The 24,859-nt window shown below is 41.1% G+C and overlaps 1 protein-coding gene across 4 annotated transcripts; it reads right to left on the reverse strand.

Moving 5' to 3' along the window:
- Positions 1-99: 99 nt before the first annotated feature.
- Positions 100-24,665, reverse strand: glcci1b (glucocorticoid induced 1b). Of its 4 annotated transcripts, none has more exons than XM_088999750.1 (9): positions 24,408-24,665; positions 23,876-24,200; positions 16,635-16,780; positions 9,254-9,343; positions 5,958-6,080; positions 4,703-4,825; positions 3,181-3,373; positions 2,939-3,056; positions 100-1,913 (listed from the first exon to the last, which is right to left on the reverse strand). In XM_088999750.1, exons 2-9 carry the CDS (start codon positions 24,180-24,182, stop codon positions 1,667-1,669), a joined length of 1,347 nt encoding a protein of 448 aa, XP_088855876.1. In that variant the 5' UTR covers positions 24,183-24,200; positions 24,408-24,665; the 3' UTR covers positions 100-1,666. The 4 variants fall into 4 exon arrangements, with proteins under 4 accessions (XP_088855876.1, XP_088855874.1, XP_088855875.1 ...); XM_088999748.1 differs by having other exon boundaries at positions 2,939-3,059; positions 23,876-24,253; positions 24,408-24,590; XM_088999749.1 differs by having other exon boundaries at positions 2,939-3,059; positions 5,958-6,077; positions 24,408-24,589.
- Positions 24,666-24,859: the final 194 nt, after the last annotated feature.

Raw genomic sequence — 24,859 nt, forward strand, 5'->3', positions numbered from 1 at the left:
ACATTTTGAAATTACATTACATTGTATGAAAAAAAATGCAACTGTAGTCACATTTAAATAAAAATCTGACTTCTCATCAGTATTTTTATTTATTAAAAATAAAAACAACAAATAAACTGGTTTATTGGTTGGTTAAGTTATTGAAAGATGGAACTGGTGGATTTTTTAAAAATTATTTGTAAATATTTTAGACGTTCACAAAATCATGTGAAGTGGAAATATTTTAGTCCACTTGAGGGCGCCATCACCGTTTTGTACGGTACAGTGTGGCACAGTGGGACCTTGGCTTACGAACTTAATTTGTTCCCAGACAGTGTGTAAGGCGAAAAGTGTGTATTCAGAAAATTAATTTCCCATAGGAAACCATTAAAATGAGAATAATCCGTTCCCAGGTACCCATAAAACATAATTTTCTACGTTCTAATTTTCTAAGGTTTAAAACTACACAAAATATACCTTATTTTATGCATAATAAATGTGCTATAGTATTATGATTAAAGACATAAACTGTACAGTACAACAGTCATTTTATTTACCTTTGTGATGGTCGTTAATGGCTTAATGAGGAATAAGCGGTACGGAAAATGGATGGATGGGAATGGAGTGTCCCAGTTTCCTCAGCATGAAACACTTGATGAGGAACATAGGCTTCTTTCACCATCTTGAGGAATGATCCCTTGTAGGTGCTTTCTCTGTGATAATTGTATCTAGTTCTTCATCAATTGTGATCTGTTTAGCTGGGTTGATAAATTTTTGCATCAAGTGTACAGATGACTTGTGCGGGTTATTTGTGGAGCCTGGTTGATGGGATATTTAACCTTCCAGTCTACACTCTGCTTTTGAACTATCAAAGTTGAAATTGGTCCAAATTTCACTGTTTTTTCTAACCATTTTACTTGTTTTTCCCCTTTTCTTTTTTGTTGTTTCAAGCTCTGTCCTCTCCCTTTCATGTGTGTGTGTGGTTTTTTCTCTCTCTCTGCCTGTCTCTTTAATGTTTGATCCCCCCCCCCCCCACACTGCTGGGTTCTTGACCAATCACGTGGCTTTAACCGAAGACGCCATTTTGTTTTTTGGAGAACGACCTCACTCTCTCTCTGTCTATAACCCCATCCCCCACTGCTGCGTTCTTGACCAATCACGTGGCTTTAACCGACGACTGGGGGCGGGGAATAGAGGACAAAAAAAGTCCACTGTCATTTCCTTGTTTGGAGAACGGGCTCATTCACGAACGACACATCACTCGGTGTGTATCCCGAAACAATGTTCGTATGCCAAGGTAAAATTTTAATAAATGTAACGTTCGTAAACCGAAAAGTTCGTAAGCCAAGGGGTTTGTAAACCGGGGGAACTGGTGATGACTGAGTGCAAAGTTGGACCTACTCTGTACATGAGACTGAACAAATTGGAGCATCGAGTTAGCTTGCTGCTAAGTGGCTAACCGCAAGCATCTTTGTGTGCCGAGTAACAGTCAACAAACAAACACAACCGCTCGTGTTTACGTGCCATTTGGTCAATAATGTGAATGAAAGTGCATTGTCGTTTGCCTAAATTTATTAAGACATAAAAAAATATGAGTGATTGTGTGGACATGAGCTTGATTTGGAATTAATGGAGTGCAAAGCTTTTTTTGTTGTTGTTATTGTTGCGTTCATTATGTGGCTACGTCTCATATTCCTGACGACAAACAGTCGACGGCCGCCTCGGCTTCCTGCCTATCGGGCGTGTCCTGAGATTGGGCGTCATTGCCGTGGAGACGGGCGGCGCTGTCGGCGGCGGCGTCAGCGCAGGACATGGGCGAGAAGAGGGACGAGCAGAGCAGCTTGACCGGGCAGAAAGCTGAACCTCGAGGAATGAAGTTCACCTTGTTTTTGTCGGGACACGAGAAGAGCGGGAAGCCTTTTGATTGGCCACACCTTCAAGAAACAAAAAGCGTTGATTAAAAACTCCATCCGGTGGTTTTGGTTTCTTGTTTCGGTTGCTAACATGTACCAGAAAAACACTTAACATAAGAAAATCTTTATCCAAGATTGTTTTGGGGAGTTTTTATATTGATTGATTTTTAATTAATTCACTGCTAGACGATGTGTAAAAATGTGTCCACTCCTGTGCCAGGGGTTTTGTCATTTTCACTTAAATTGCAGGATTCACAAAATATTTATTTTTTTGGACTACATAATCATTTAATTCCTAAATTATATGGGTCTGGAGTTATCTCAGCTAGGAATGGGAGCGGCTGTCCAAAATGCAATACAATACATACATATTGGTTTATATAGCGTTTTAATAATAATAAGAAGAAGAAGAAGAATCCTTTTGATTTCTAAGCGCCTTTCAAAACTCTCAAGGACACCTTACAGTCACGGGATAAGAACTTTTTCCCCGAGATGGCGCCCGAATAGGCAGCCGTCAGGAAGTGGTGTCATGAGCCTTGCTTTTTTGTTGTTTTTGTTTTGTTTTTGTGTTTTCTTTTGTTACTTTAACAACAGATGAAGCTGTAACAAAGCGCTAACATGGACATAAGTAAATGCTGACCCCTTGTGGAAGGGGAAAAAAAAAAAAAAAAAAAAAACATTGCCAGAGGTCTGACCAGCGCTTTATCGGCACCCAAACAAGAAAAAAATTTTGGGAATGGCGCTCTATGTCACACTGTTCAATTTCTAAATAAATTCGGGAATGGCAGCGAATGAGTTAAAATAGCTGGACGCAAGAGGCAAATTAATATTATTCACAAAGTCGAGATTAAAGGACATGTTTCAGTTAATGTAGAGAAAAGCACTCAATAAATGGGATTTACGAAAATGAATTTTTCGATTAAAGTGTCAAACAAATTGGGCAGAATTTTTATTTCTCCTGTTATGCAATGATGTATTTAAGTGAAATCAAAACAGAGAAGACAGAAGTGTATTCTGTTACAAGCTCGCTATTAATGTCAACTTACATCATCTCGTCAAAGACTTTGACCCTCTCGCAGCCTTCCGGTGGCTCCCGTTTGAACATGTAACTGTTGTTCGGTTTGGGAGATGTGGCAAACTTGGGAAGTGGTGAGCCGCACGCGCCTTCTATAAACAAACAAATGCTATTAAAACCAGAAAGCACAATCGAATACGCAAAAATATTACTTTTTCTGTTTTTTTTCCTTCCCATTGTAAAATAAATCTTCACTAGAGTAGAGCAAAGGACCTTTATCCACGTCATCGGCGGAGGACGAAGGACTTCCGTCCGGGGAGTGCAGGTGTTGGGGGCTGCGGAATTGAGGGGACGGACTGGACTCTCCGCTGGAAGGGGCCTGGGTGTCCGTGTCCCGCGTCTCGCCCATGTTGCTGTAGCGGTGCACCGGGAAAGGAGCCCGACGACCGTCCGCTGCATCCGTCGCCTGATGTACGGACGAGAGAGAGAGAGAGAGAGAGAGAGAGAGAGAGAGAGAGAGCACGTTGGTTAAAACGGGGTCTGCGCTGGTTTGCGTTGAAATGTTCATAAAAAGAACATATTAAACACAGTAAAGTCTCGTTATATCGATATTCTCGGGAGTCTGAAAAAATATCGATATAACCGGACTATTGATATATCCGATCCTGCGTCATGTAAATTTTCTCCTTGCGTTCATAGAAATAGTATCGTAATAAGCAGTACTATCGATATAACCGATATCGATATAACAAGACTTTACTGTAAATAAAGTCATTGTTGATTTTCCAATTGTTAATTTTACATTCATTCTGAAAAACATTGTGCTGGTGTGAACATATTTCTTTTCACAAATCAAGTTAATTTACGAGAATTAAATCAGACTTTTCTCAGTTTAAAAAAAAGAAAAGGTCATTTGACAAGAATAAAGATATATTTTGAAAAATAATAGTAACATTTTCTATAAGTTTAAAAAAGAACGTACAGTAAAGTCTCGTTATATCGATATTCAAGGGAGTCCGAAAAAATATCGATATAAGCGGGACTATCGATATATCCGACCCTGTTTGCATGTAATTTTCTCCGTGCGTGCATAGAAATAGTATCGATATAACCGGGACTATCGATATATACGATATCGATATAACGAGACTTTACTGTAATTTAAAATGGTCAGATTAAAGGGTCTTTTTTAATCAGAAATCTTTTATTCCTAAAAAAATGTAAAGGGAAAGTCATGTTTCAAAAAAAACCTGGAATTCAACAAGAATAAACAAATCGTACAAAAATAAAGTCAGGAAATATAATCATACAATATCTGTCTATTTTCTGATCACAATATTCAGTTTTAGGACTACATAAACATTTAATACAGGGTTAGAAACCTGAGACTTCTTTCATCAGAAAAAAAATGTTAATTCCTAAATTATATGGGTCTGGAGTTATCTGAGCTTGAAATGAAGACGGCTATCCAAAATACAATACATATTGGTTTATATGGCGCTTGAACAACAGCGCTTACCCGGAAAAAAGGCAAATGCTACCCCCTTGTGGAAAGGAAAAAAACATTGCCAGAGGCCACGGCCAGCACTTTATCGGCACCCAAGCATGAAAAAACAAATGTCATATTTTCAATTCCTGAATAAATTTGTGAATGGCAGTGAATGAGTTAAAAAAACAATCACAAAAAGTCAATTGAAAGTCAAACTGTTAATGACCATATGACAAAAAAGGCGAATAACTATAAGACGTCCGCCCGCGTGGTAATAACAGTCGGACCGCTCCCGCTGGGCGTTACCTGTAAGCCGTGCTCCCAATCATGTCTGATGAAGACGTTTTCCAGCTCGTGGTTGATAGCCTCCACACTGCTCGGCACTCTGCAGATCAGGGACTTGGCGGACGAAGAACAACAAGATCCCTTCTGTTGGCAAGGAAGAAATAAAAAAAAATACGTTAATAAGAGAAAAAAAAAATACAATTGATAAGAAAATGAAGTACAACCACAAGATGAGACAGCAACTGTTTTATAAACAGAAGCGCCAATAAAGTGCTAGTTTAATTGTCGTCGCCGCAGAGCAGAAAGAAATACGTCAGCATATCTTTGAGTGCTCTTTTTGGGCACATTTCTCCCGTTGTTAAAGTCGCTGTAGTTTGGGGGAAAATGTGCAGATACAGTGATACATTGGCTTACGAACTTAATTGGTTCCCAGACAGAGTGTGTAAGACGAAAAGTGTGTATCCCAAAAATCAATTTCCCATAGGAAACCATTTCAATGAGAATTTTCCATTCCCAGGTCCCCATAAAACATAATTTTCTAATTTTCTAAGCCTTAAAACTACACAAAATAGACCTTATTTTATGTATAATAAATGTGGTATGGTATTATAATTAAAGAAATAAATTGTACTTCATAATAAAGGGGTTTTATTTACCTTTGTGATGGTGGTTGATGGCTTGATGGAATGGAGTGTCCGGTTTCATCAGCATGAAACACTTGATGAGGAACGTAGCCTTCTTTCACCATCTTGAGGAATGATCCCTTGTGGGTGCTTTCTCTGCGATCATTTTACCTAAATCCTCATCAATTGTGTTCTGTTTAGCTGGGTTGATAGCTTTTTGCATCAAGTGTGCAGATGGCTTGTGAGGGTTATTTGTGGAGCCTGATTGATGGGAATTTTAACCTTGCAGTCTTCACTCTGCCTTTGTACTATCAAAGTTGAAACAAGTCCAAATTTCTCTGTTTTCTATCCTTTTTGTCACTCTCTCACTGTCGTCTGCCTGTCTCTTTAATCTTTAAACCACCTCCCCTCACTGCTGCGTTCTTCACCAATCACGTGGCTTTAACTGAAGACTGGGGGCGGAGAATAGAGGACAAAAAAATGTTGGCCGCCATTTTCTTTTTTGGAGAACGGCTTGGCCCTCTCTCTGTCTGTCATAATATTGAATCCCCTTTTGTATGTGTTGCTATGGCTTAACTAAACAATTTGTTCCTTGGCACCAAGATGTCAAAGCAACGTTTGTTTTGTTTTGTGTTCACGCGGTTGAGCCGAACCTGTGAGGGACAAGCAGCGGCAGCTTGTTGGGCGTGTGGCGTCCCGGCCGTGGCGTCTCGTTCTTTGCTCTGTCGACTTCCTTGTTTGCTGCGCTGAAGCTGCAACCTCAGCTTGGCAATCTGCTGGAAAAAGGGGCGACATGGGACAGATTTAATCACACGGCATGTACAATTAGGAAAGTGTAAAAATAAATAATAATAATAAATAAGAAGAATTATTAACTCATTCACTGCCATTCCCAAATTTTTTGGGGAATTGAAAATGACATGGAGTGCCATTCATGAATTTGCTCTGGTTTTGTTTTTTTGCGGGGGGTGCTGATGAAGCGCTGGTCAGACCTCTGGCAATGTTTTTCACTTCCACGTTAGCGCTTTGTTACAGATTCAGCTGGTGTTAAAGCGCTTTATGAATCAATTTATTTATTGTATTGTATTTTGTACAACGGCCCCCATTTCAAGATCAGATAACTACAGGTCCATATGACTTGGGAATTAACTCTTTTTTTCTGATAAAAGAAGAGAGTCTAAAGTTTCTAACACTGCATGCAATGTTTACATAGTCCTAAAACTCAATAATCTGTGGGTCCTGCAATTTGAGTGAAAATGACAAAAACCCTGGCACTGGAGTGGACATACAGTAAAGTCTCGGTTATATCGATAGTACTGCTTATTACGATACTATTTCTATGAACGCAAGGAGAAAATTTACATGCAGCAGGATCAGATAAATCGATAGTCCGGTTATATCGATATTTTTTCCGACTCCCGAGAATATCGATATAACGAGACTTTACTGTATTTTTGCACATTGTCCGGCAGCGAATGAGTTAATTATGTTTTGTGCACAACTGTCATATATTTTGCAGCAATCAAATTGTAATAGTTTCATATTTAGATACATTTTAATGTTTTAGAAAACATTTATCTCTGAACTTTGGGGCAGCTCGGAACGGATTCGGGCATTTACAAGGAAAACGCATCTTGATTTCCAAAATTTTCCTGCAATTTGAGTGAAAATGACAAAATCCTGGGGCCCTGGAGTGGACACATGTTCGCACATTGTCTGGCAGTGAATGACTTAATGGAAGACGACTTGGGACTGGTACGCGCTCCTCTAGGGGTAAGTGATGTGAGGGTACTTAAGAAAATCCGTGCCCCCCACTCCCCTTTGGAGGCCACATGGAACCCGCTATTTGCACATGAGGACCATGATAATGTCAAAAATGAGGTCAGTTTTCCTGATCTGTTGCTATGTTATCAATCATGACCTAATTTGATGAGATCAAGCCGCCCTCCAAGAAAACACTATTGTTCACAAATCAATATGAAACTACTTGATTTTCCCATTAGTTGTTATTTATCATCATAACTTTTGACAAATAAAAGCGTGAAGGTCAAAGTCAACATCAAAGTTGGTGACTCTTTGCCCACCGGAAAAATCCATCCATATTTCTTGCTAGCATGACCTTCATTATTATTTTGGGGGGAGTGGGATTCAACGCGTCATCACACGTCACCTTTTCCCAAATCAACATTGCTTGAACTCCTCAAGACTGCATAACAACGCAAGGCGTGATGCAGCCATTTACGTCCGATGATGAACCGAACCGAGTGAAAAGGTTGATCGTGGTGGTGGGGGGGGACTTGGGGGTCTTCTGTCTCAGACGAAAACAGGATGCCCTTTATGGCCCTGAGAGACGCACTTGTACTGTGCAGACAAAAGGTGTGATCTTCACCGCTCGCCACCACAAAGACGGCTCTCTTTGCACACTCCCACACATGCGGTGGTGCGCTTTGAATGCAGCACACATTCAGGGGATTCAAGTTAAAATCTGGGAGGCCGCGATGCAGTGGCGCTTCGGAGAGAGAAAGACGTTAAATTTAGAGTTGGAACGCCTAATAGGTAAAAGCGGTCGGATTAGAAACGGAAAAGCGATGCGAGGGCTGACCAGAGCGAGCAAAGGACACATATGGAGTAAAACCCCCGAAAAAAATGACAAAAACATGTGTTGCGGCAGCTGCCAGTTTCATTGTGGGAGTGACTTTGAGAGAGAAAGTATGGGAGTGAAAGAGAGCGAGAGAGAAATAGAAAGAAAAAGAGAGAGAGAGAGAGAGAGAGAGAGAGAGAGAGAGAGAGAGAGAGAGAGAGAGAGAGAGAGAGAGAGAGAGAGAGAGAGAGAGAAAAAGAGAGAAACAGAGAAAAAGTGAGAGAGAGAAAGAGAGAGAGAGGGAAAGATAGAAATAGAGAGAGAGAAATGGAGAAAGAGAGATAAACAGAGAAAGAGAGAGAGAGGGAGAGAAATAGAGAATGAGAGAAAGAGAGAGAAAGAAAGAGAGAGAGAGAGAGAAAGAGAGAAAAGCAAATGTGAAATTTTAGGAAACGGTGCAGGAGTAAAAGTGACTAGAAAAAAATGTGAGAGTTCCTGAGAGCGCGGGAGTGAGTGGATGAGTCAATTAGTGTGAGAGTGTCAATGTGAGTGAGCGTTATCGGTGAGTGTGGAAGTTAGCGAGAGAGCTTTTGGTTAAATGTGAGAGTATATGATGTGTGCGACAGTAAGTGTATGCATGAGAGGAATTGCAAAGTGAGCGTGAGACAATGATTTAAGAACATGTGAGAGAGGAAAGGAATTAGCATGTGTTTGAGCGTCAGAGAGTGAATGAGAGCATGTTAGTGAGCGTGTGGCACAATGAGTGCCAGGGTGAAAGAAAAATGTGAGTGAGAGAGAGGATTTGCTACGACACAGGTGTCAAAATCAAGGCGCGGGGGCCAAATCTAGCACACCACCTCATTTTATTCAGCCCGCAAAAGCAAATCAAAATCGTGAAATTCCATCACGCTTGCTAAAGTCTGAACCAAAATTTCAAATTGTCCCATGTAAACCACAAAAAGTCTATTTTTACTTCAAATTTGAAAAATGTTTTTTTTTTTTGAGCGGTCGATATGTGATATGTGGAGGGGATTACATTTTCTAATGGCTTCCCCAAATTCATAACGGCCCCCTCGAGAGGAAACCGTAGATACAATGTGGCCCGCAGGAAAAATGGCGTTGACACCCTTGCTCTACAAGAATGTGAGCGAGTGTCAGTAAGGAGCTGTACGTGCAAGTGAGTGAAAAGTTATGAGTGAGTGAGAGTGTGATAGAAAATGTTGCATTGTGAGAGAATAATCTGAGAATCTTTTTTGGCGTGAGAGTGGCGGCGACAGTGACAAATATGGTGTGAAGTTGAAAGAGTTCACAGTGTGTAGGAAAGGATTGAGCGTGAAGTTGAGGGAGCGAGTGCATGCAAGCATCTACCTCCTTGAGGTGGTCTGCGCTTCCCCAGGACGCGGACCTCTGGTGAGGACTCCCTTGGTCCGCCCCGTCATCCATCCACATGCCTGGAGTCTGAAAAGTGCACAAGTACATTTTCTTTAGACGTCCATCCAATCATTTTTCTCCCTCTTTGACTATTTCATTATAAAACAATGATAACAACATACAACAATAATATTACAACACTTTCAGGTAGGAGAAATGATTGACAAGCCTAGACTTAATCGTAAAAAAAATGTATATTTTTGGCATCGCAATGGCTGGTCAATACGGCCCAACATCAAATCTCCAAAATGTGTCCACTCCAGTGCCAGGGTTTTAGTCGTTTACACTCAAATGGCAGGACCCTCAGAAGAGTGAGTTTTAGGACTACATAAACATTCAATACAGTGTTAGAAACCCCAGACTCTCATTTCATCAGAGAAGAGTTAATTCCTCAATTATATTGTTCTAAAGTTATCTGAGCTTGAAATGGTGAAAAGATGCTTTAATCCTCTCCTCTTTCATCTGGAACTGCTTCATGTAATAAAGAGGGTACAGAAAGTGCTTCAGGAATGACTGTCTTTGTGTTGTCATATTGTCTTTGTGATGTCATATTTGTGATTTAGTTTTTTTTTTGTTCTTTTGACTTCAAGACGGCGCCGCGAGAGTGGCTGCCTTTCTAGTAGCTCATGTATTTTGTTTTTCTACTTTCATTCCTTTCATCACTTTGCTGCTGTGAAATGTAAATTTCTCCACTGCGAGACGTATAAAGGCAAATCCAATCCAATGAGGGCAGCTGTCCAAAATACAATGGAATACATATTGGTTTCTATAGAGCTCTAACAACAGTTGAAGCTGTAACAAAGCGCTAACATGGATAAAAGACAACTGTTGCAGAGTAAATTTGGGAATGTCAGCGAATGAGTTAAAAAAAAGTTCAAGCCACAATTGATGACTTTGGTGGAAAGGAATCTTCTCAACTTGCCCAAAAATGTTGACAAAGTACTACTTTTATCAATGAAGCTCCTTGACGGAGGTCAACATAGTTCCTCTGTACCAAAATATCACAAGATGCAAACAGCGCAACAAAAGCCAAAATGAACCATGTCAACTTGACTTCATTGAAATACCGTTTTTTCTTTTAAATCGAAATGCTAACTATTGAATTCAAGTTTATAGTTTTGGAGAATAAACTAATTCTATAATGGAATTACAATAATTAGAATATGTACCCAGTACAACCACATGGTTGGGTTGGATTGGATTGGATTTGCCTTTAATAGTCTCGCAGTGGAGAAATTTACATTTCACAGCATTTGTATTGTACATTAACTCATTCACTGCCATTCCCGAAATTATTCGGGAATTGAAAAGTGCGACGTGGAGCGCCATTCCTGAATGTATTTGGGTTTGTGCTTTTTCTTGCGAGGAGTGCCAATAAAGCGTTGGCCAGACTTCTGGCAATGTTTTTTCCCTTCCATGAGGGGGCAGCATTTGCCTTCTGTACAGCGGCCCCCATTTCAAGCTTAGATAACTCCAGACCCATATAATTTAAGAATTAACTTTTTTTATGAACGAAGAGAGTCTAAGGTTTTCTAACGCTGTATTGAATGTTTATGTAGTCCTAAAACTCGATATTCTGTGGGTCCTGGAATTTGAGTGAAAATGACAAAAACCCTGGCACTGGAGTGGACCACATTTTTGTACATCGTCTGGCAGTGAATGAGTTAAACAGTTTTATTGTCGACTAAGACTTTTTAATTGCTTTGTTTGTATTGTTGTATTGTATTGTTTTGTTTGTATAACTGTGTGCTCCTTTGGCCTGCAGAAGCAAGCATGTAGGTAAAAAACTTTCCGCGACCGATCCCACACACAGAGGCGACATCCTCAAGAATCCAAAGCAGGAAATCAGCACCGCCACCATCGCTTTCCATGGAATTCCGATTGTTTGGATTGCACGCCAGGACATGCATGCCTCTGAGGATGGTTAAAGGAAGAGGCCGAAATTGTTTGCCGCTCATGTCTGAAAATCAGTAAGCGTAGCCGCCATAAAATACGGGTCAAAAAACAAGGTTGGTTTGGTTTGTGTGCGGGAGGTCTTTCAAACCACATCCAGAATAGGTGTACATGTTCAATGTAAACTAAAACGGGATTGTTACAGGATGGACTCCTTTGGTACGGAATACATTTGACAATGTTCTCTTTTTGGGGATTCAATGAGATAAGAAGAAAGAAAAAAGATCCAGTTGTAATTTAAAACAGGTGTGAATGTAGTTTACGTTAGAACTGGACTTGATTTACATTAAATGTGAACATGTATTAAACCAGGTCTGAATGTTTTTCCCCTTAAATACAGTATGAATGAGTTCTGGGTTTCAAATTTCTGTATTGATGACCTCATTATGGGTTTCATCACCAACTTTCGGTCTGACATGTGCGACTCTGGAGTCTGAACTCTGTAAGAATGTTTCACATTGGATAAGAATATGTGTGACACCTGTTTGAATGAGTTTTGGCCAGGTGTGAATTCACAAATTATAATCATGAGGTGTGCAAAACCAGGTGTGACTTGTTTTCCAATATATAACCAGTGTATATAAACATATTGTATGGAACCGGATGTAAACATGTGCTATTATCAGATGTAAAGTGGTTTAATTCCAGGTGTGAATGTGTTTAGTAGACAATGATATTTTATTTTAGATTTTTGTTTTAATTCGGTGTCAACATGCCTCAGTGTTATGTACCCATTCACTGCCATTCACAAATTTATTCGGGAATTGAAAATATGACGTAGAGCGTCATTCCCGAATTTGTTTGGGTTTTGTTTTTTCATGCTGGGGAACCGATAAAGCGCTGGCCATGGCCACAGGTAATGATTTTTTCTTTCACACAAGAGGCCAGCATTTTTCTTTTTTTCCATGTTAGCACTTTGTTCCAGCTTCAGCTGTTGTTAAAGGACAACCGACGTCTCCGGACAAGTTGTGTCCATAATTTGTAAAATGGCTTCAAGTGACTTCTACTGAGCGTATTTTGAAAAGATTCCACAGCATATAGCAATATTTTACGTTTTAAGACTCGCACTGAATTTTCAGGAAGCCTTGTTTTTGAGTTGGTGACAAGTCCGTACATGACATCACTAAAGGAACGCCCCCTGCCCGAAAAAAAAGACACATTGTAGCAGTCCTTCCATCACGTCAATGTATTTTGCTGTATTGTTTGGTCTGAAAACCTTGTGTTGCACCCAAAGGCCGCCAGAAGAGGGTGTCCAAACTCCATATAAGGAATTTATCAGCCTGTGGAAACGGAGGTGGCCACAGGAGGTCGCCATTTTGTGCCTCTTTTCTGGTGATCGTTTCTCCCCAATGTTGCCTCAAAATGGCATGGAATAAATTCTTTAATCGATTGCAAAAATGTATGCTTTCCTCTTCAGAACTATTTGAATCATATTCATAACTGGAGGTGTAACAAGAGAGCATATTCTCCGAATCTGAAGCCATTGTTTTGATTCTCAAGCAATGCAAGATGTCTTGGCATGACGTCACAATCTGAGGGCGGAACTTTCTGAAAATGCCCAATTCGCAGCTCAATTTTTTGCAGATTTTGAACACTTTAAGTCATTTTTATTGGTGTTTTGCATTTGAATAAAAATATCATACTGCGTGTTTTGGGTATTTTAGATGCTATAAAACGTTTTTCTGATGTCAGTTAAGAAACAAAAAAATGACGTCGGTTGTCCTTTAAAGCGCTATATAAACCAATGTATTGTATTGCATTTTACACGGCCGCCCTCATTTCAAGCTCACACAAATCCAGACCCATGTAATTTAGGAATTAACTATTAATCTAAGGTTTGACACGCTGCATTGGATGTTTATGTAGTCCTAAAACTCAATATTCTGTGGGTCCTGGAATCCAAGTGACAATGACAAAAACCCTGGCACTTGAGTGGACACATTTTTGCACATCTGGCAGTGAATAAGTTAACATGGGGTACAAATGCATATAAAGTGGTGCAAGCATATTTAACATGATGAGGTGTGAAATGTTTTCACAGCATGTGAGAATGTTGTGGATTGCGTGAAGATATTTTATATTGGGCGTGAATACGCATCACGGCGTGCTAACAGGTTTTAATCTCCAGCACGTCATTAGGTATGAATGTAGTCGGGAGTATTTTCTTTATAGTATGTGCGACTGTGTTTCACACCAGCTGTTACATAATAGGTCGAAATATACGGTACAGCCCCCCAACCCCAAAGTACATGGCTGGACAAAAAACTCCACACATCTTTGCCTTCATATTTGAGGAATATGCTGGGAGATTGTTTTGTGATTCCACTTGTGCAGTGAGACCTCAACTCACGAACTTAATTGATTCCCAGACAGTGTGTAAGGCGAAAAGTGTGTATCTAAAAAAAATTCCCATAGGAAACCATTAAAATGGGAATAATCCCTTCCCCGGTTTCCATAAAATATATTTTTCAACTAAATAAGCCTTAAAACTGCACACAACCCACCTTATCCTATGTATAATAAATGTGTTATTGTATTATAATGAAAAAAATACACTGCACTATAAAATAAAGTCACTATTTACATTTGTGATGGTCATTGATGGCTCTTAATTGATACCTGTTGCTTTCTGACTTGTAAGAACTTACGAAACTGAGGCATCACATTATCATTCATCATGTTGATGATTCTTATAGCCCTTTCTGAATAGAACTGTTCAATAAAAGCCTGCACATCAACTGTTGAATGGCCTGCTTCTGCTTGTCCTCTTGAAGGCAAATCAAATTCTTTGTGTTGATGACCTCATTATGGTCAGCAACAAGCTCCTCGATGTCATCTGCATTCACAGAGATTTTATGACAACAAAAGACGCGAGTTCGATGATTCCACGGACGCGGAGTAAAACGCGACAAAAGAAGGCGGGAGGGGCGAATAAAATGGCACACTCGCGTCTAACAATAACCTCGTGCAAAGCAAACTTTTGGAGCACAAGACATAGCGATGCACTTTTGTCGTAATCATGTCACTGGTGAGGTGACAGTGACTCGTTGAAATGAAATGAAATTGAAGTGTCGCGAGCGGCAGCCACGCCCGAGCTGCCAACTCACACGTGACAATTTAGCGTGACTATTGACACGCTGTTCCGGTGTGTGTGAAAACACTAGCTCTGATTGGCTTACCACGACACTTGACTCTACCCTTTAGCCAATCACAATCACTTCTATTGTATCTTGACAGGGGGGTGCGTTCAAGTGTTTGTGGCAAGTGTTTGTCACCGCTCATTCAGTGAGACAATGCTTTCCAAACAGCCTATAGTCATAAGAAGTCGTGCGCTATTCTCGAACCTGAACGCACCCCAAGTCTTGGATGACAAATAAACAGAGCATAGTAGACGTGTACGGCTGGTAGTTTCTTCAATTTATTCATAGTAACACACCACATTTGAACTGAGGCTGAACACAAGCCTGTGGTGTTTATTTTGCAGTCCCATAATAGTAAAACTATCAGCAAAAAGCTCCAAGTAGGCGATCGACGTGTGCATTCAATGAGAAAGGGGTATGGAAAGTAGCGCCGGCTGGAGCGCGGTGCGGTCCTGTGCTTCCGCTGAAGATCACTTTCGCCAGATCCGAAGGTCGTGTGCTTGATGGACCGGCCGTGGTGGGTGTGTATTATGAAAATAGTGCTTATTATAAGGCGTTCGTAAGTTGAGGTCTCACTGTATCTTTTCAACCTGAGATTTCCTCAACAATGTTTAGTAGTGGAGCGTACAGTAGATGTCCAATCATGGCAGGGGTGCGATGTTTTAATTCGGTGGGTGGGGGTTTGGGTAGGGGAGGGCTAAACTGTTTGATGAGTCAGCTTTTGTTCGGCGGTTCCTTATATTCATAAAGACGTTGTGTGCTAGGCTATTAGCATGTCTATGGGCCCTCTGTCGCACAAAGGGAAGGCGTTCCACGGAGCCACGAGGGCCAGGTGGCGAGCAGGGGGATTTGTCTTCACCCGGCGGGACAGGTGCAAAGCATCAGCATAGTTCAGAAAAAGGAAATAAAATCACCAAGGTTCTTTTGTGCATGGTTAGCATGAAGTGGTCTTTGACCAATCGTTGAAAGGAAGTTTTTATATATTTACTCAAGGATCGTCGAGAGGATTGCTCTTTGCTTCGTCGCAACTTCACATTTCAGCAGCAAATGTGAAGCTTTATTCGGTTCAGTTAAAAATACCGAACACTTACGAGTTGGCAACAACATTTTTGTTGTTGTTAGTTCATACGATAACGGATGTAGAGGGCATGCATTCCAACCAGTTCACACCCGATATTGCGCGATAACTGAAGCATCATAATAAACCTTTCACAAGCATTGTATAAAGCCATGATACATCCTGTTCACATTAAGACAAAAACTACACACCTAGTGCAAGGCATGAAACCTGCTCACTCCTGTTAAGAACATTCACACAACGCAAAACATGTTTCTACCCACCCCCTCCCACACCTCAAAAAAAATTCAGTGTAGTGTGAGTTCATCCTGGATTAAAACAGTTTCACACATAGTAACCATAGTAACCATAGTAACGTTTTTGTATCTCTCTGTGTCTTTGTGTTGTCATGTTATTTGTTACTTGTTTTTTTTTTTGTTCTTTTGACTTCAAGACGGCGCCGCGAGAGTGGCTGCCTTTCCAGCAGCTCCTGTGTTTTGCTTTTCTACTTTCATTTCTTTCATAACTTTGCTGCTGTGAAATGTAAATTTCTCCACTGCGAGACTAATAAAGGCAAATCCAATCCAATAATAACATGTTCACATCTGGTATAAAATACATCCATGCAATGTAAATTCATACAATATAAAACATCGATGAAAAGGTTTCTTCAGCCGTCATCTGTAAGAAGAAACCTTTTCATCGATGGACCACGCCTGTACGACTGAGAGCTTACACAGACACAATATAAAACACTTAAATGTTTGCTTTTAAAGTCATTTATCAGATTTGTAGGGCTTTTGTATATCTGCGTATCTCAGGCTCAAATTTGATATCACATGTCAAAACCACGAAAAAAATTGCCAATGTACGGAATGGAGGACGGTTTCCTACCTCACATAAAAGAGGCTCGCAAAACACATTCAGACAGCAAAAAGTGTCATGCCTGATTAGATGCCCATTCAGACTTAACATAAAACATGTTCACACTTGACATAAAAACATGCGGGTCTAAAACAGTCACACCAGATAAGACATTGACATGTGACAATTATGTTCAAAACCCATCGAGTATATTGACAGCTAAATTCACTCCTGATAGACACATTCACACCTGACACGAACCCGGCTGCCCCCCCCCCTTCCTTTTTTGACTGGTTTCATGTACCTGAGTAGACTTGTCTTTCATACAGTAGGGGTAAGGCCCGTGGACATCTCGGGGCCACTGTCCGGTGAGGTATGGGGCAGTGATGGCATCCAGGGAAGATGTCCGTCGGATGGCGTTGGAGCTACGCATCTGCAACTTGGACCTTTCTGTGAGAAACACAGACAATGTACGGTATTTTGTGGTGTATAGGGCGCACCCAAAAACATTGATTTTCTTGAAAATATGATCCTGCGCCTACATGTGAAATAATAATACAGTAAAGTCTCGTTATATCGATATTCAAGGGAGTCCGAAAAAATATCGATATAACCGGGACTATCGATACATCCGACTCTGTTTGCATGTAATTTTCTCTGTGCGTGCATAGAAATAGTATCGATATAACTGGGACTATCGATATATCCGATATCGATATAACGAGACTTTACTGTACTAATATCACAGTGCGGAGATACCGGGTTCAAATCCCGCTCCAGCCTTCCCTGTGTGGAGTTTGCATGTTCTCTCTCCTTGGACCAGTGTGGGTTTTCTCTGGGTACTCTGGTTTCCTCCCCCCATTCCAAAAACATGCATGACAGTCTGATTGAACACTCCAAATTGTCCCTAGGTGTGAGTGCGATGGTTGTTTGTCTGTATGTGCCCTAGGATTGGCCGCCAACCAGTTCAGGGTGTCCCCCAGCTGAGAGTGGCTCTGTATCCATGTCTCTTCTTGCCCACATTCCAGGGTTTCACAGAACCTGAAGTGCTCAATTTCACGTGAGAAACAGCACATCAAAGCTAGCTTGCAAAATGCCTCGTAACCTCAGAACGTCACAGGTTGCAGGGCTCTGACGTCAAGACGGAAGGGACTAGGTTCATGGAACAATTTTCAATTATACTTCCATAGTCATTTTCTGCAAGAACATCCACAAACGTACAAGCGAGAGAGAGCAAAGTTTTGAATTTGGCGTTGCATCAAAACGACAAAGTTCACTGCGGACTAAAATCCCGGTTATGTAATGACGCTCCTACAAAGAAAACAAGCAAGCTAAATCAGTTCCACAATGACATGCCCGCTGCATCTGAGCTCATAAACACAAAGGGCATTAACACTGCATGCACACATGGACGGACGTAAACCCCAGCAATCAAAAGTGCATTAGAGTTGCAACGGTCAGGGTTACACTGAGAATCTTTCGGTTCTTATATTTTGGTATTTTAAATTTGGAATGTAAAATAGTATTCTCCATTAATTTTCGTTGTATTTGTTTTTAAGTCATTCACTGCCAGACGTGCCAAAATGTGTCCCTCCAGTGCCAGGGTTTTTTGTCATTTTTACTCAAATTCCAGGACCCACGGGATATTGAGTTTTAGGACTACAAAAACATTCAATGCAGCATAAGAAACATTACACTCTACACAGTACTTTCATCAGAAAAGAAGAGTTAATTCCTAAGTTCTATGGGGGTGGGTGTACAAAATACAACACAAAGCATTCATATTGATTTTTATAGCGCCCTAACAACAGCTGAAGCTGTAACAACATGGATAAAATGCCGCCCTTTCATGGAAGGGAAAAAACATTGCCAGAGGTATGACCAGCGCTTTATCGGCACCACCCGCAAGAAAAACCAAAACCCGAACAAATTTAGGAATGGCACTCCACGTCAAATTTTCAATTCCCACATAAATTTGGGAATGGCAGTGAATTAGTTAATATTACCATTTTTATACTTTTTTTACACATTGTATAATATTTTGTATAGTTCTCAATTCTCTGCCATGCACACCCCATTTTATATGGTAAATGCATGTTTTGGTAGGATTCTTCAAATATTTCTTTTTTTCATCACATTTTTGCCGATATTTTGGTATTTTTGATTAAATATCTTCCTAATATTTGTCTACTCTGGCACTACGTTTATCTTCTTAGATTTCTTCATTTTTTTCCATCTAATATTCAAATGTTGACTTTTAAGTATTTTCCAATAGCTTGTCGTAATAGTTGGATATTTATTTGTAATATTTGTGTATTATAGGTGATTTTTTTACTTTTTTGCCCCTCCCCACGATAGTTACACATGACTGCCTGGGCTCTTAGCTTCAAAGTTTTGCTTTAATTTGCTTATTGCAACAAGCGCAACTTTGAATAAAATATTTCATTAGTTTTGTTAAATAAATATAGTTATGACATGATACATGTGTAATAAATGTAGTCTATTTTTATTGTTTTTTCCACTCTGTCGTCTAATAGTTTGGCATATATCACTATAACGTTCATCATATCGAGCACAAATACAAAGCGCATAAATACTGCATGTGCGCAAATACATAAGCAACAAAATGTGCATTAGGGTTGTCGGGTAGGAACTCCGGTACAGTCCGAGGCCCTTTCAAGAGCTGCGGATGGTGAGCATTAGAGATTGGATTGGATTTTTGCCTTTATTAGTCTCACAGTGGAGAAATTTACATTTCACAGCAGCTAAGTGATGAAAGGAATGAAAGTAGAAAAAAATAAATACATGAGCTGATGGAAAGGCAGCCACTCTCGCGGCGCCATCTTGAAGATGCAGATGCTGTACATTCTGTCCGTGCTTTACACACACATACACAAATGTATATGCAAAGACACGCACTCGGAACACGCGGCGCCCCTCTCTCTGTCCCCTACACACAAGCAGCCATTGTTGGTAGAACATACGTGCCCGTCCAGCCAAAGGTATGGCCTAAGTAAGCTCACTGGGCTACAGTACAATTCCACGGACAAAGACGGCGGGCTACATTTCCATCAATATTGATACAGGGTTGGCCAGGCCTCTCGGAGCAGGGGATTGTGGTTATTTTCCATCGTCTCCGCACTTGCCAGACCTGAATTATCTCCCCCAGTGAGCCTGGCCAAGTCGATCAAAGCATCACGATTTTTGGAGGATGAAGAGTGATTATTTTCAGGCTGGAGATGTAATAAAAACTTTGCCTTTAGTGGACATAGGGAATGAATCTCGCCCGGGTTTTCAGGGCGAAGCGAGTAGTTTATGAAGCGGAGCAAAAGGTGAAAACAAATGTGGTGCCAACCAGCAAAAGCATGTGAGGTATCGGGGGGGTTCTTGCAGACCCGTGGGAAAATGTGCATACATGCAATTGGTTGGTGTCCTGAGATACGACTACTTTGTTCTGTGACAACACTCAAAACACTTGTGTCTCAAGCCATTAATCCATTCGGGCTTCTAAAAACAAACCATGATTTCATGTTTTTTGATAAGAAAAATTGAATCCTTCGATCATATTTTCCAGTGTATAAGGCGCAACCCAAAGCCTTGATTTTCTTCAAGATGACCCTGCGCCTTATATGCAGATGTGCCTTATATGTGAAGTAATATTGGTGCCACAACAGGAATACATAAATGTTTGGAAAACATATTTTTATATTATATTTGGAAAACCTTTTCCATTCATTGGAGGTGCACCTTACAGTACAGTGCGTCTTTTATATGGAAAACGTTTGAAAATACACCATTCATTGGGTGTTATACTGTGGTGTGCCTTATACACCGTACAATATGGTACTCAATGAAAACATAGTCATGCCAGATTAATAAAAGGAAATAATCAAATTGCTTTGCCTTGCTTCATTTGAATGGATATTGTGCGGTTCCTTCTGGGGTGGAGTACATTACATAGAGAGACACACAAAGTATGGTATGGCTTCGTGGCCTTTCATTTCATTTCTTTGAGGACTTGAGACGAATATTCGGGCCCATCGGCACAATCTCTGAGCAAATTTATCATTTAGGTCAGGGTACTGTTGTATGTTTTGCATCTTTCTAATGCTTGGTCTAATTTCTAATATTTTTAGATGCTTTGTGTCTTGCTACAAAGTTCTGAGAATTTCTAAATAAATAATACTCGTTTGGGCTTGCAGCGAGGTCAGTTTTAACACTTACTAAATCTAAAAACATCTCAACATGTAAAAACAAATACAAAGGGGGGAGTTTGTTGTTAATGTTGGCTTTGAAGATCAGAGAAGGCTTCAGCATGTGTCCCTCAGTTGGTCAGGAAACACCCTGCTAGCTTTGTTAGCATTGTTAGCATCACTGCACAAGTTCAACTCTAACAAAACAAGCAGGCGGGGATGAGTCACTGCAAGAAAAAAAACCAAAGGTGTGCCAATGACGCCGTTAAAAAAATAATAAAACGAAATAAAAATTGCCCAGTTGTTTTAGCAGATCGATCATTTGGACGCTGCTTTGCACATTCGGTCCGACTCGGCAGTTTTGACCCGGGACACAATGAAACAGGAGCCTTTCAGCACAGCTGCCACATTTGTTGACGCTCTTTGTTAGAGGGGGGAAAAAGTTTGTCAGGCAAGTGATGTCATGCCGGCGACATGCGGAATATGACACTTATTCCCTATTTACACTAAATGATGCAAAAATCTCCTCCTCAGTTTGACATTGTTCAAAACAGTACTGCTTTTGTTGCATGGGCCAAAAAACAAAATGCACATTTTAGGAGATGGAGGCTACAACTGAGCAGCCAGCTAATCTAATGGTAACATGCATGTGTGGAGGGCATTATCAGTCCCTGGGGGTGTGTTTTGACAGTAAGGTGGCACTGATATGCCACGGCGGCCGGGAGGTGAGAGGTCGCCACTCTCTGAAACCAAGGTATGCTTGGCATGCGGTCGGGCCGGGGAAATGGATGCCCTGTTGTGGAAGAAGAAGACAAGTGGGCTTTCTCATTTCCCGACACGTACGCTACACTGATCAAGGTAGGCAGTCATCCCGGTCAAGGGAATGCAGTGGTATGCGTTAATATTCTTTGATGAGAAGGCTTTGAGAGGCCTGACTGAATATACCATGCTCATAAGGAGATTTGAACCCCAATCTCTTGACTATGAGGCAGCCGTGTTAATTCAGCTATGTGAACCACTACCCTGCCAAAAGCCATAACACATGTGTCCAACAGATGAATGCACAGATAGTGATATCTCTACAACAAATCCTGTTATGGGGAAGGAAAAAAGTAAAATCAGTTGGGCTTGAATCAGCTGTGTGAACCACTATACTGGAGAGAACTTTACAAAGGTGTCTGATAAGATTAATTAATCACCATACACAAATCCTGCATGGGTGCCACAGACATTGCAAAGCTATGGTTACTTCTCTTACAACCTGCGGTAGAAACATAAGCCAAACTAGTGGGAATTGGGCCAATTACGTGAACCACTACACTGCCAACAACTAAACGCAAATGTCTCACAAATTCATTGGGTGAGATGCAAAACAGTGTCCTACTTTGAACACTAATCCACTTAAAAACATGTTGGGAAATAGTCAAGCCAAAACTGGGTGCACTTGAGGCTAGGTGGACTACTACACAGTCAAAAATCTTATGAGGAAGTTCCTGGATTCACTTATTGCCACATAACAACGATTTGGGTTTATGTCAGTATTACGCCTCCAAATCCTGCAATGAAAACAAGCCACTTTCAACATTGAGAGATGAAGTCAGCAATGTGAACCAGTACTCTACTCAAAGCCCAATATACCTTAATACTCTGTGTCTAATACGCACCAGAAAAATCAACCTTAAGAAGTATCTTCACGACCTTACGCCGCACCACATCAAAAGGCACACTGTGATAGTTATGGTTGCCATATATGTATTCAAACCAAACAAAAGACGCGTTGCATTACTGGATGCGGGCATGATAAAGTTAATAATAGCTTATAAAATATGGTCGCATGCTGGTAGCCTATGTTTAAAAAAAACTCAATTTTGCAATGCATGCACGCTACAGTACTTTTTTTTAAAGATAACGTAGATTTTACTGTGCCTGCATCCAATAATGAAGTATGTCTTGTCTACGTGTTACATCCAGAAATAGCCCCCATAACTGACAAGAGCGCCTATTAATACGCCATATACGCTACCTTACAGATTCTCGCATGTCAGAAAGTGTCAAGGTATTACGATTAGCGTTGCATATCCATCTTTAATGATTTCCAAATATTCCCCAAAATGTTGATTAAACTACCAAATGTTCCAATTATGGGGTTGAGAGGAAACTGGACTATCCAGAGAAAACCCTTAGGCACAGGGAGAACATACAAATTCCACACAGGAAGGATGAAGCCGGAATCGAACCATGCCACCCTGTTCTGTGAGGCAGGGGTGAGAACCAGTGGCCCTGAATATGCAATACTTGATCTTTATGGAGTAGTCGACAATCTGGTCAAAATCAAGATAGAATAAATGCCATTTTCAGCATAATGTGGTTCGTCGGGCTGGGTGACAGAGCTCTGAAATGTCTCACAATAAAAGTATTTCATGGCGGTCAATCTTCACATTTGTTTTTTTTTAACCTATTAAAACAATAGTGTTCATTGTATTGTATTTTAATTTGCAGTAAGCACACATCCTCACAAGGGAAGCCAGTTTATTCAAAATGCTTATTTGCATTAGATGCTAACCTAAAGCAGTATGCAGGTGATTATTTTTATTATTATTCATTCATTCGATGTTTATACAAAAGTGTGGTAAACTAATACTTACTCTCGTTATGCATGCAGTAAGTAGCATTGAGCAATTCTTTTAGGAATATTTATCTTTTCAATATTGGCATAAATAGCCTTATCATATTTTAGTTGTGTGGTTTTGACTTGAGAGCGATGTGATCATGTGATTATTCATCACACTTTTCTGGTTTATGTTGATTGGTACAACTCCAACTTTCCCCAACAATGTTGGTTCCATTTCCCCGATTTGTCTTTTGAGTTTTGGGGGTTATGATGACAGTCTTGCCTTTGGTGATGATGGCTTAAATTCCGAATTTTGAACTTTTAGTTCTCTGACGAAGCCTCTTGGATAGGAGGTGAAACGTCCGAAACCTTCAAATTTGTACAGATGACGGCTGAAGAAACCTTCTCATCTTTGAACTCCAAAGTTATCCATTGCATAGTTATTACCTGTCGAGTTCTGAGTTTTCACAAAGTTTCTGTACAACTGTGTGTGTGTGTGTGTGTGTGTGTGTGTGTGTGTGTGTGTGTGTGTGTGTGTGTGTGTGTGTGTGTGTGTGTGTGTGTGTGTGTGTGTGTGTGCGTGCGTGCGTGCGGGCGTGCGTGCGGGCGTGCGTGCGTGCGTGCGTGCGTGTGTGTGTGTGTGTGTGTGTGTGTGTGTGTACGCGCGCGCGCGTGCGTGCGTGTGTGTAAAAATGAAGTTACAACGTGGCGTGACATACTTTTAGCGTCTGTGTTGTTTACCTCTGGAAACGGGCGAGTCCGGGGAGCAGGAGGCGTCCTTGTTTTCGGACGATAGTCCCTGCTTACTTCCTGGGAGGAGGAGAGTCGGGCTAGAAGGGGGGCTGGAGCCTCGGCTACCCACGGCGGCCCCGCCGTGGAGGCTCGGCGGCGGCCGCGTTGGGCTGCCCTGTCCGCCGCTCAGCAGCTGGTAGGGCACGGTGGCGCGTAGCGGGTGCAGGCGACATCCGCCGTTTCCGAAAGAGCCCGGGGAGCCCGCATTGCTGCGCCTCACACGCGGCTGTTGAAGCGAGTTGCCGGGGACTGACATCCTTCCTCAAAAGTCCGACTTTAAATGGCAAAAAACGGAGAGAAAAGTGAGGGCATCAGCAGCAGCTGCTGCTGAAGTGGAGGAAAAGTTAGCACAACACGTTAGCTTCCTCTTTGTGTGTGTGTGCGTGCGCGTGTATATGTGAGTAGCGTGAGCGCGCGCGCACTCGACTCTGACGCTCGAAGAAAACAATAATGAAAAGATGTGTGTTGATGGAAAACTTACCTTTAAGTTACGTACACATGCAAACTCGCACCTTAATCATAACAGAAGTAGCTTAAAGTAAAAACGATAACTTATTTAAAAGATGAGCTATAGCCACTAAAGATACGTACTAGCCATCTCGACCATTCCACTAAATGACTTGCCTTGGCAAGACCACTCGCTGACGACGACTGGGGGCGAGATCAAGTGGCCGTTTCCCGGCTTGTGAATGGCCAGCAGCGATGTACAGTAAAGCCTTCGGTTGGTCAGAGATTATTTATTGACGGCGTTTGTAACCAATGGGGCCACAAGCAGGGCTCGACTGAGTCGTAACTTGCATTATATCGAGCTGCTCTTGACGGCGACGATGAAAAATTGTTATCATTCATATTTTCCCATCCGAATTTCTGGTGATCGTAAAGATGTTTGCTAAACACTGAAAGACAATTGTAAAATTTCAGCCGAATTGGTCA

Source organism: Hippocampus bargibanti, linkage group LG06 (genome assembly GCF_051943395.1).
Source record: "Hippocampus bargibanti isolate YZ-2025 linkage group LG06, ASM5194339v1, whole genome shotgun sequence".
Classification (NCBI taxonomy): Eukaryota; Metazoa; Chordata; class Actinopteri; order Syngnathiformes; family Syngnathidae; genus Hippocampus; species Hippocampus bargibanti.